This window comes from Vulpes lagopus, chromosome 10 (genome assembly GCF_018345385.1).
Source record: "Vulpes lagopus strain Blue_001 chromosome 10, ASM1834538v1, whole genome shotgun sequence".
Classification (NCBI taxonomy): domain Eukaryota; kingdom Metazoa; phylum Chordata; class Mammalia; order Carnivora; family Canidae; genus Vulpes; species Vulpes lagopus.
Window position 1 is genome coordinate 74923881 of NC_054833.1, and position 12811 is coordinate 74936691.

The following is a 12811-nucleotide window of genomic DNA, read 5'->3' on the forward strand; positions in this document are numbered from 1 at the left end:
CTGTGTTGTACACCTGAAACTAATACAACCCTGTGTGCTAACCCCACCGAAATGAAGATTCACATTAAAAAAAAAAAAAAAAAAGTATTCTCTAAGAGGCTTCCCTGAGGGAGGAGTCTCCTTCCTGGTCCTGCTGAACTGAGGCATGACCACGTGACATGGCCAATGAACTGTGAGTGGAACTGGCATGTGTCATTCTAGATGAAATGGTTGAAAGCCAGGCCAGGCCTTGCCATGTTCCTTTCCCTCATGCTGACACATCCAGCAGTCGTTGAGGTGGTGGCTGCTTTCCCCCTTGGTCCCAGAGTGAGGAGGTTCTGTAGGAGATGCCACAAACCTTTGAACAGACATGCAGAATCAGATGCCAGCCTCTATTGTCAGCCGCTGAGATTTTGGACCTGCTTGTATCACAGCAGAGATCTAGCCTAATGTGATCAAGACATGTTTTCTGATGCTCGTAGGGGAGAGGATAAAGGTCCCTACTGTGCCTGCAAGGCCTTGCGATACCTTGACCTAAGTGTCAAGCTTCATCTTGAACCGCTATTTCCTTTCTATCTTCCCTTTATCCAAACAGGCCTTCCTCCTGCCCCTCAAAGGCGCCAAGCTCCATTCCACTACAGGCTCTTTGTACGTGCTGTTCCCTCTGCCCAGAACATTCTCCTTCCAGCCTGCTCCCTGTGCTTGGTTAGCTTCTCTCTGTCCTACTGGTCTCAATGGGCTTTTGCAGAAACCTGTATCCTTTATAGCCCTCATCACAGCTATATGCTTACCTTGGCTGCTGTATTTATTTGGATAATGGTTACCTTGCCCTCTAGACAGTATTCTTCATAAGAATAGTCGCACAGTTTTTATTCACCTACTATCCTTAGCCACTGGCATAGTCTCTGGCACATAGTGGGTACTCAATTTTTGTTGAATAATTGAGTTGAGGGGCATCTTGAGTGGTTCAGTCTGTTGTGAGCATCTGACTACAGCTCGGGTCATGATCTCAGGGTCCTGGGATGGAGCCTCCCATTGGGCTCTGTACTCAGCGGGGAGTCTGCTTGTCACTCTGCCCCTCACTCTGTTTATACTCTCTAATAAATGCATAAAATCTAAAAAAAAATTGAGTTGATGGGGTGATTATAGGATGGAAGTTGGAAGCAGACTTCTTGGATCTGAATCTCACCCTGCCATTTAGTTGTTGTATGACCTTGGATAACTTACTAAGTCTCTGCCTCAGTTTCCTCACCTGGAAAGGGGAATATAAGTAGTTCCTATCTCAGAGGTAGCTGAGAGGATAAAATGGGTGAAGATACATCTGCTGCTTGTTGACACCCTGGGTCTCGTCTCCAGGCTCACCTTTCTGTATCCTATTCTGAGGGTTGGCAGTTTTCTCACTATATTTTCCATACTCCCTTCCTAGATGCCTATGCTTTGATCAAGCCACTGGGAAACACTGGCAGGAGCCTCAGAATAGGCGGTTAGGGAGAGAGGGGACTTCTTTCCGGTTTCAGGTCCTGTCCACATGTGACAGCAGCAGAAGATGGATGCACCAACGGCTCCAGCTCCTTTCAGTGCTCCCAGCACCAGCCACCGTCGCCTCCTCAGAAGTACTAATATTGTTGGCCGCGTGCCCCTCGGCGGTCCTAGCACCAGCCACCCATGTCCTCTCAGAGGTCTGTGCCCACCCATGTGGTGCGCCCCACCTTCATAGTGACCCCTTTCAGTAAAGATCCAAGTCTCAGCTGTGTGGAGCTCCTCCTTGGAGCGCCCAGGTTCTGGTAGCTCAACCTTTCCCTTCTGGGTCCCCAGCCCCGGGGCTGGTGGCTGTAACCTACGGTTCCTTACCTCCAGGCTACTGCAGAGCCTCCTCTTGGAAAACCTACTGGGCCCTATTCCTGACTCCTCATGGGGCCCTGATACAACACCTAAAGCACAATATCAGGCACGTCAGAAGCACAGGGGAATGAACGTTAAGCCTCCCGTTTGGTGAACTGGGCGAGAAAATCAGCAGTGCCCATTAGAACTCTGTGAAGGGCGTGATGTGCTTGGCATCTATTAAGGATAATGCAAACTCCACGGTGCAGAAAGGCTGATCCATCCCCTTAACTGTCACTCAAATACAACCGCCCAGGTTGTGATTCAAAAGCAAATGATGACACAGCTTCCAGAGCATTAGCAATTTTTTATTTTTCCTTTTTTGTTGCATAGGAAATGCAGTACTTGCTTCCAGTAATTGTATCGTAATGTGAGAAGGTGGTAGCACTAATGGTTGAATACAAGAGTTAAACTAATCCACACCAGCTCAAAAAACCTGTGGAGATTTAGTTGAATAAGAATGGACGCCCACAGTGATTCTCAACCAATTACAAATTTTCACAGAACACAGTAAAACTAAAAGGGTAGCTATGAGAGTCAATACAAGTATACTAGAGGCACAGGGGGCCCGGCTCATAAAAACAAATGTCAAACCAAGTTATTAACACGGGGGGGTGTTTAGTTTCACAACAGATCTCTTTTCATCTCTGGAAGTGTTCGGTGCCCTCCCCCCCGCAATTTGAAATGAAAAACCCGAGGTATCTTGAATGGGCAGATTTCCAAGGGTGGTGGGAAAGGTCCCCAGGGAACCTTGTTCTGCGTAACAGGTCAGAGGTGTAGGGAAGGGGGATCATGTATTTGACTTGGAAAGTCTCTCGTGAGGACCTCCTAGGACCCGACAAAGCTCCAGCTCTTGGTCTAGTTAGTATCTCAGGATAACACTACCAAATGCGTTCACAGTGCAGACAGGCTGGTCTGAGACCAGGGAGAAAAAAATGAACCTGGCAGGTCTCTCAAACCTCCATTCCCACATAGCCAGTGGCCTGGTGACCTTCGGTTGGGATGTTAGAAAAAAAAAAAAAAGTGCTGATGTATATGTATGAGTACTACTAAAAATATAAATTAAAAAAATTTAAAAAATGGAAAAATAAGAATAACGCAAATAGAATCAAAGGTGGGAGAGCTTCTGTCATTTTGAGAAGTGGAGCATAAAGAACAGCAGGAAAAATAGCCCAATTCCTAGGACACCTTTTGTCCTTAATAGCACTGTGGAGATATAAGAGTTCACATTGCGTGACCTGGTGAGTGTTTTCTACCGTGAAGGCGCTCTGGTTGGATTAGAGGTGGCACTTCCACCACATATTCCTGCGGCCCAGACACATTTTGGAAATTGTGTTTTTTGAATGAAATCGCATAAGGAGCCCACATGTGAAACTTGTGATGCCTGGCACCCAGGCGAGGTCCTGCCCCCCACACTGCCGCCTCCCGGTGCTGGTGGCCTCGACTGCAGGCGGTCCCCTTGTTCTGAGCATCTCTGGTACCTACTCCCCATCTCCCCGTTCTCCTCATCTGGTTATGTAACCCTTTGGGGGCACAAAAGGCAGATGGGTGCTGGTTTAGGGGAAAAAAAAAGTGAGATGAAACTGATTTAATTTGGGAAGCAAGTAGTTTCGAATTTAGACCAAAAAAAAAAGTGTATTTAAAAAAAAATCCCGTGTTAATAGCAAACTCCTTTTTCTTATGAATCGGGCCCAAAGTTTGTACAGAGTTTTATTTTTGAAGAAAATATTGCAACTGTGCATGAAACTAAATAGCCATGTGATTTCTTAAAGATTTTTTCTTTTTTTCTTTTTTTCTTTTAATATGAGGAAGTCTGGTGTGAAGACGGATCAAGCATGGGTACCTGGCTGAACATTGTCCATTAAGAAAACGCTTCAGGGTCAGCATAGCTTCGGTCGAGAGTCAAGGAAAAACGTCCCTCGCTTGGAAATGTTCTCAGAGTTTCTTCGTAGCACAGTTCTCGAAATACAAATGGTCGTTTTGAGACAAAAGTCTTGCCAGGGACTGATTTCTGAAATCAACCACCCATGCTTGTCCCCTAGGAAAAGGAAAACAAAAAAACGAAAACGAAAACAAAAACACAGTAATACTGAATTTAAGTAAATGTATACCTCCAAAATACTGAAAACAGCCGAAATCAAGAAAGAATTTGCGTTCTCAGTGAAATACCTTTAAACCTAGCTGACAAGAACCAAGTCAGAAAAAAAGACTAACATAACTTTGAGTAATATTCATACAGTTCACTAAGCATTATGGAATAGCATGCATTAATATTGTACGGTTATTTTACATCACCTATACCAGAAGATCCTGACTGACAGACAGCGAAGGCTACTGGTGTAGAAAAATCTTACTTCAGAAGAGCAATATAATACAGATTTCACAGGCACTACATTTTAATATATCAGGTATTATGCTGGTTTTCTTATAATTCTTTCTGTCCTAAAGCTGGCATTATAACAATGACCAAAAAGGCAAGGATTGAAGTAAACGGAAAGTAGATACCAAAGTTGATATAGTTTTTTTTTCTTCAGATAGATTAGTGCATAGTTCTCATGCAGATAAACACTGCTATGCATTTACACTGTTGGAAAGCAGAGTGAATTGAGCCCAAGTTGTCACATTGGTGTAAATCATTTTGTCAGCCTGTAATAGCACCATGTAATGGATTTGCATTAAACATTAAATTGATTTCAGAATTGGTGACACAGTATTCACTACAGTTAAGTGCTATGGAACAGCTTCAATGTTACCTGCTATCTATCAAAGCAATTTTCATCCCACTGCTTTTTTATTGGAAAAAATAAAAGGAAAACATACACGACACTAATTAGGCAAATGCACAGCCTTGGACGTGGAGAAGGCAGAGCGGGTTTACTGTCAAACAGTAAATACATGCATTGACTTCAGGACAAAATTGGCCTTGGAAGCCGATTTGAACGAAAGCTCTGCCGGTGGGCAGTGCAGCTTTCTGAGACTGTCCTGGGACAGGTCTCCGGGGGTGGGTGGTGAGGTGCCACTGAAGCTCTCCTTACACTACCATGCCAGTTGTGTTTTAAATTTGTTCTATGGAGGCCTGCTACCGGGAAAAAAAGAACAAAACACTTAAAGAAATAAAAAAGAAAGAAAGTAAAAAGAAAGAAAGAAAGAGAGACAGAGAGACGACCACCACTACAGACAAAAAGATATTTCCAGAGATGTGATGCAAAGTACATTAAATGACATTCCTAGAAATTCCTCCCCCCCAAAAAAAATCACAAGTAAAAAAAATGTTTTTCTTAATCCAGATTTCATAAATTATAACAGAATTCAAAGTTTATGGGGATAAGGGTTTGAAAAGTAAAAGACAAACTTTTTGAGATGGGTTTTGCATATTCCTGTGGGCTGACTGAACACCGTGACTCTGGAAAATGTGGGTTCCCTTACACTTCGACTGTCAGAGAATGAAGAATGCAAGCGTGGGGAGGTGTACCTGCTGGCCAGAGGGGGAAGGGCGCCCACACCGGACTCTGGGTGGAGGGGAGAGTGGGGAGGGTCTGACACCAATACCCGCCAGGCCAGGGAGTGAAGAGACAGAAAAGTTTGCTTGAGCCTCAGAGGAAAGTAAAAGGCTCTGGGTTGGAATGAGTGGCATTAGCGGGAGGGCCTCTGCCCATGAATGATCAGAAAAGGAGCATTTTGGTGGCAGGGGAGTGGATCAGGGTGAAAAAAAGAAAAAGCATACAGAAAAATGATCAGATTTAGTGTTTGTGCCTCTGACTTCAGTTCCCAAAGAAAAAACATGGAGAGGGATTTGGGGGACTTCTCTTTGCTGATATTGTCAATGCCATTTGACGGGAGAGAAAAAATTCAAATGTGTCTCGGAATCAAGGGCGGGGCCTTGGAAGTTGGGCCAGCCCTCAGCCTGTCAGTCTACACACCCCAGGTAGCAAAGTCTTCCTCAAACATCTTCGCTTGGCTTTCATCTAAAAAGGTAAACACTCGGATTGTTGGTGTTTCTTTTTTCCTGCTTGATCACAACTGAACTACAGTTTCCTGCTGCTTTCTGGACAATGAAACATTAACAAAAATGTAACTTAGTGTATTTAATACTTGACCCCTGTTCGTTATCACCCTAGACTGCCTCCTTAATGTTTTAAAGCCTTTAAAACATTTTTTTTTCCTGCAAATCTTGTTCAGAGTTCCCTAATTTTAGCTTCATCAAACTTAATACAACAAAATACCTTCAAAAATACAGCATACCTGTAACGTCCATTTACAATGGTTTTTCAGTAGACCTATACTTCACAAGCATAGGAATATGCTATACCATTGAGAGAAAAAATAACTGTATTTAAATACTTACAAAAAAAAAAAAAAGGAAACAGGAAAGTTTTAAACTTAAATCCAGTTCCCAAAGGGGGGTGGGGGCGGGAAAGAAAGAAAAGCAATTCTATGAACGCTGCCTTTATAATGGACAATCAGAAATTTCACTAGGCTAATTTGACAGAAATTTTTCCTCATTTAAACAACATTACAAAAGTCCTGCATTATAAAATAGGGTAGAATAAATCAGTGTAATCAATAAAACTATACAACAATACAAATTACATATCTTCTGAGTGGGCAGTTTATTCTCTCTCTTTGCAGTCATGACTACAACATGCTCACTAAAAACCACTAAAACTGCCCAAACTATTGCTTAGTTTGTTTTGTTTTTAAAAAAAGGGTGCAATTTTATTGTATATACAACCAATTTCCTGGTAATACCTTGGCTTATCGCAAGGTTCTGACAAAATGTTTGTCTAGGCTTTTTTCCCTTCACTGTGAAGCACTGAAAAGCTGCTATTTTTTTTCTTTTTTTTTTTCCTTTTTTCCTTTTTTTAGTGCACATATGTCATAATAAAGTAATGCCCAGCTAAGTGCTATAGGGGAAGGCAAAGTATGCTGGCTGGCTATAGGAAGTGACACCATATACTGACAATCACACCATACAACAGCGCCAAACGACTATTCAACCACTTATCAGACACATATGAAAATCCAAAATGTTTTATTTTATTTTTTTTTCCTTAAATAGAGATAACCAGTAAACAATTTTCAGAACTTGGAAGTTTAAAAACGTGCATATAAAAATGGGCATTATATACTTTTTTATTGAATGTGGATTGACTGCGGTCTGCTAAGAAAAATGGGGTGTGGGAGCTGAAGAAAAAGGAAGTTGTCTTTTTTTTTTAAGGCTTGCTTGTGAAAGGAACAGTTGTAAAAACAAAATTGCTTGAAGCAGGGTCAGCTTAGTGCTTCACAGTTTGACTGCTTCTCTAAGAGGAGCCCTTCCTGCGCACGTGCATTCAAAAAATCACAAAAAAAGTACAAAGACAAACACCTAAAACACACTGCGTCAAGTGCAGCACCGACTTTGGTCAAATAAAAAAAAATAAAAGAAAAATTAATAATCGCTAAGCTTTTCTACACGATATAAGCAGGTATTGCATATTTTCATATATCTGGGAGGGGGGAAATAAAGGAAGACTCCAAATAAATTGTAAAATGCAGCAACATCCAAAATACTGATATTCTAAGCCATCTACAGATCTCAGAATAGCACTGCCACTGATCACAGAGGACAATAAAGACTACTCCTATCTGCGGAACAACTAACTCTCTATTTAGTTCTAGATGTTGAAACTGACGATGGCTGACATAAAAGTCACATTTACAAAAAGTGTCTCCAAATGCTTGACGAGGGAAAAACCCCTTTCAATAGAGGAGCATGTGCAACAATTCCACAAATAATCGCTATCCAGGGCAAGGCACATTGATATGGAATTTTTGTTTTCGTGCAAATTAAGGAAAAAAAACAAAACAAAACAACATTGTTTCGGGGGGAAAGATGAGGAGCAAAGTGTCTTCCCAAGAATTTCAGTTACTTGATTGTATAGGACAGTAGTAGAACCCTTCTGAAGGGCTGAAAAACATAGTTTAAAGGCAAGTGCCTAGAGTAGGGATTACAATATTGTGTCTTAATGCACTCTACTTTATCCTACATTAACTATATAAAAATTAGTTACTAACACTAGAACATGCAGAGACTTTCTCTGATCAGCAGGGCTTGCCAACCAGAACGTATATATATGTATAGTATAGGAAACCTTCTTGAAGTTGCATGGGAAGCAAAGGGGTGCTTCGCTGTCTGGTAGAAAAATCACTTGCACTTTTTTTTGTTATTTTTTTGTTTTTTTGTGTGTGTATTTTTTTTTTTTTTACATAAGATACAGGACATTTGGGGGTGCAAACTTTTTTTTTCCCTAACAGGTACCCTTGATCTGAATGGGCACCAGCATTTGTGTCAGTATTGGTTTCATTATTATTATTATTTTTTTTTCCCATAGCCCAGTTCAGGGGCACAAAGGTCTTTTAAAAGTTCTGGACAATCTCTGGTACAATGAAGTGTCTGATAACTGATAAATCCTATGTTGCTGGATACATGTAAAAATTTTCAGAATTGGCATAATCCATTATAATAGTGACTTCTAGCTTATAAAATTAACAGATACCATGATTTCATTTTAGTTATGTGCTTCAATAACAGAAAATAATTAATTAGCATTTAATGTAGTTAACATATTGTGGTAAAAGCACCATTAGATTTGTTTTTTTGTTTTTTTTTTTTAAATTTTCCTTCAGTTTTTAAAGGGATACAAGTTTAACAATAAAAAACATAAAAAGCAAAAATAGCTCCCCTTTTTCTTGCAAGGCTGTTTTTTACCCCGATAATTTAGAGTCCTGGGGTGGAAGGACTTGAAAAACAAAAATAGAATTTTCAACAATCTCTATCTTACAAAGATATTTAGCTATCCAATGAAATTGCACTTTACTCATTTCAAAATTCGATTGTTTTGATTGATTCCTGTCAGTTTCTGTCAAAACAGACCATCTTCCCCATTTCCATGTGAATTTGTGTGTCATTGTTGAAATTGTTGAAAAAATGTTTTTTTTTTTTTAAATGTAAGTGCAGCATTTCACAACTTTTAAAAAACTGAATAGTAGTAGTAGTAGTTTGTCATTTCGGAATTGTTCTGCAACGTGAGTGGATTCACTGTCCTTGTGGGCCATGTTATATATTTAACTGCTGACTGCTGAACCAAACCAAACTAAAAGAAAAAATAAAAAAGGAACATAACTGCATTTTCTTTTTCCAATGTGTTACAGAAAAACATTGCCCTTTGACTGTCCCGTAAGTTATATATTGCAGATCTCAGCTACTACAAAAGATTTAGTTCTCCATGTGTCTCCTGATGACTCAAGGAGGCTCACACCTGTGTGGGTAAATTCATGAAATACTGTGAAACAGCCAGGCTCCGTAAGGAAAGTGTGTTACAACGGGAAGTCAGTGAGCAAGGGTAGACCTCCACTCGCCACATCACCTAATGCTCACGCTACCACGGAAACACTCCAAATGTTACAAAGCCCAACCATTTCCAGCACCATATGAGAAAATTACAACAGTCCCTAAAGTATTTAAAAAAAAATCCCAAAAGGTTATGGCCTTTGCTGTTTGACCATAATGCTCGCTGTTTCCATGTACAAGTTGATTTGATTCTCCCCTTCCACTGACAGTGAAGTTGTAACCGCGCTGGGTTGAGGATGCGTCCATGTTACAGAGTTGAGAAGGGGTCAGGTGGTCTGTCTGGTGGATGGTGGGACGCTGCGACTTTTATCCCAGGTACCAGGACTGGAAGACAAAAAGGAAAGAACGATTAGAGGTATAATTTGGAAAGTAAAATATTTTAGAAGTTGCCCTTCTGACCATGAAATTGGGATCTGTATTAGGCATGAAGGCTGTGGGTGGGGGTGTGGTACAGGGGCAGATTTTCTGGGTAAGGTAGAAGGGAATGACAAACAGTAGTAAATCTTGAGTCACTGAAGCTGATCTTATTTCTCTGAAGTTGAAACTCAGCGTCTTCACTGGGGTTTACAAACGTTCTGAGTGTGTCTCAAAAATAAAGTATTTATGTCTGCTTGATATATATATAGGTTTTGCAGTCTGGTGGGGGCATTTATAGGAGGGCAAGAAGCTTGATCATCTTGTCACTGAGCCCTCAGTGCCCAGCACAGTGCCAGGAGTAAAAGGTTCTCAACAAACAAGTGTCGAATAAATGGACAATGGGTGAGGGAAGAGGTTTCCTGTGCCAACCAATGTCTACTTTGATGATTTTTCACATCTCCTTTTCAATGAGATGTAGGCACTAAAGATGGTATTGTGACATTCTCTGAACAGGCGCAGATGATCAATAGTGATAGAAAAATAGGGGCGGTGAAGTAGAAAAAGTGCTGTATGAAGAGTTCTGCAGGATTTGGGCAAGTCACAGCACCTCCTTGATACCCAGTTTCCTTTATGTGTGCCTGAGATAGATTTTATGAGGTAAAATGCTCCTTTGGCTCAGTGTTTCTAAGATAATTTATCAAAAATGATATATAATAATCAAGTGGGATCAAGATTCCACCCTATTAACTGCCATGATGTCCAAAGGACATAAATGAGGCCATTGCATAGCCTCTGTTCTTGTTTATGTTCAATCAGCACTTATTTAGAGCCTTCCATATGCCTGCTGGGCCCAGTTACCAGTTACCTTTTCCTTTCAAAAATCCTCAGGTGATTGGCTTTGGACAACATCACTTTATATGCTGGCAATTCTTTCTCTGTTGGCTAACCAAAGTGACCAGTTATGGTCTAATATCAGAGTTGGTTTCTCAAGTGAAACAGAAGTGTTTAGCTTTTGCCAACTTCTCCCTAGAGATGCCCTGCCAAATTCACCACATTCATCATCATTCACAGAAAAATCACCAACTTCTAGCAAAAGTGAATGTCTCTGAAAACTGAGTTGGCAGTATCAGAAAGGGGTACATTTGAGTGGGTTCAGTCAGACTTTCATTGGTGCCCAAGAGATTCAACTAGGTAAAGGACAGCCTCTGATCCCAGGGGGAAGTGGCAAAATGATAGCTACGTGGAGGTGGGTATGAGATTTCCTGGTCGCACAAGCTACCTCTGATTTCCAGAGGACTTGAAAAAGCCAGGCCTGAATCGAAAAACTACTCATCCTGTGTAACTTTTAGATATTCTTCTTTGACCACATGCTTGGAGGAACACAATAAAGCCTCTTGTGTCCCGAAAGGAAATCATCCTGGCAAATACAAATGGCCTAAATCTAACCGGACAAAAGGAGGGGGGTGGGGGGAGAAAGGACAGGGGTGGCAAGCCCCAAACTGTATTTCCAGGAGGCTTCTCCCAGTAGCTCACTGATCCTTGCGTGCTACGGCCTCCGTCTCTCGCTAACAAAACAGTATCCAAGTTTGGGTGCGGCGAGTAACGCTTACGGCATTTCTGTCCTCACACTTTCTAAGTCGGTGGTGAAATTCCAGCCTTCTTCAATCTGACGCTGCATAGTAGCTCTTGAAGCACACACAGGGGACCCAGTGAGTCAGCAGGGGGAGCAGTTTTCCATACCACAGTTTCTGGACACAACCTCAGTGCACTACAAAAATCTGCAGTGCCTCTGCACTTCTCTTAAAAAGCAAAGCAAAAAAAAAAAAAAAAAAAAAAAAGTTTCTTCACACATCTTACTATTCAGTGTGCGCCTTGCCGACAAGGTTACCCCAGAGCAGCTCTGTAATCCTTCACTGAAATAGGCTTTATTGATTGCTCTGGTCTATTGTTCTCTTTTCAAGTCCCCCAAGTTCAAGTTCATCCTGGTGTTACATCATGTCTGGTTGCTAAGAGCAACCAGACAGACCCAGACGTGACTATCATTAGCAAGAAACCCTCCGCTCTCCTCCCACCAACCTTCCAGTGGCTCTGACGTAGCAAGCCCACTGCAAACACATTGAAGTATTTATTCTGCCTAATTTATGACCTACACGGCAAGCGAGACCCCCACTCCAAAAACCAACACTGTTGTATATTTAATTAATCTGTCTTTCTCTGGCACTTGGGAAAGTTAGACAAAGGACTAATTATTGTGTTTCACTCTCCACACTTTTCTTTCGGGGGTGTGTGTGTGAATATTTGCATGGGAAAGAAAACCACAAGGCCTAGCATTGCCCCCCCCCCCACTTTTTCTTTTTTGCCCTATTGACATTTCATGAAATACTTTAGCTGCTTAAGGGAATTAGAAAAAAAATGCGATGTGAATGTTACTCCTTCTGAGTTGGTATTCAGTAACACAAATCAACTCATGACATGTTTAAATTTAAATGCTAACCACACACTCTCAGAGTTACTTTAAAGGTTAGTTTTTAATCAATAGAAGTTGCTGACTCTGGGTTTTTGAGCTGCGCACTGCAGCTCTTGGGCTTTTGTCTACCGTTAGAGCTTTCAAACTTTTTTTTTTCCTTGAGATGATTTTAGCAATGATTTTCAGACACAGAAGGCTATTGTGCTCTGACCAGCAACATATCAATAGAGAAGCGAGTTGCCCTGTGGTGTGGTGTCAATATGACTCCTGAAGGCATGGGTTGGGGGTCTTTAATAACCCATGAAAAAAACTTAATTAACCCTTTCAGGCCCAAACCAAAACCTATTCTTAAACTTTTTCACTCCTGTAATTTGACCATTAGTACTTATTTCAACATCACACTAATCTTCATGACAATTAACCCAGCTACTTGACCAAGGCTTCCCCTTGCCCCCCACCCCTGAATGGGAAGTCAATCGGTTAGTGGAACCACACAGGGAATTTGTTTTTTGTTTTTTTGAGGCTTTTTTTGGGGGTGGGGGATAAGCTCTCTTTGATTAAATCATTTATTTGCCGAGATGGCAGATAAGTAGTTATAATAATAAAAAAACAAAAAACTCATCCATTTCACCTAATTATTTTCTCAGGATCAGTTTGTGGCTGAAGACGCTCTTAATTTCTTTATGATGAATGACGAATGTGATAGTTGCACATGTATTTGCCACTTGATTTCTAGA

The 12811-nt window shown here is 41.2% G+C and overlaps 1 protein-coding gene across 9 annotated transcripts in view; it reads right to left on the reverse strand.

Moving 5' to 3' along the window:
* Window positions 1–2147: 2147 nt before the first annotated feature.
* The window catches only part of NFIA (nuclear factor I A), a 375352-nt gene continuing 364688 nt past the window's right edge, over window positions 2148–12811 (reverse strand). For all 9 annotated transcript variants that reach the window (XM_041771086.1, XM_041771087.1, XM_041771085.1 and 6 more), the window contains one exon: window positions 2148–9574. In XM_041771086.1, the coding sequence (XP_041627020.1) occupies window positions 9557–9574 (18 nt within the window). In that variant the 3' untranslated portion in view covers window positions 2148–9556. The remainder of the gene's footprint in view (window positions 9575–12811) is intronic.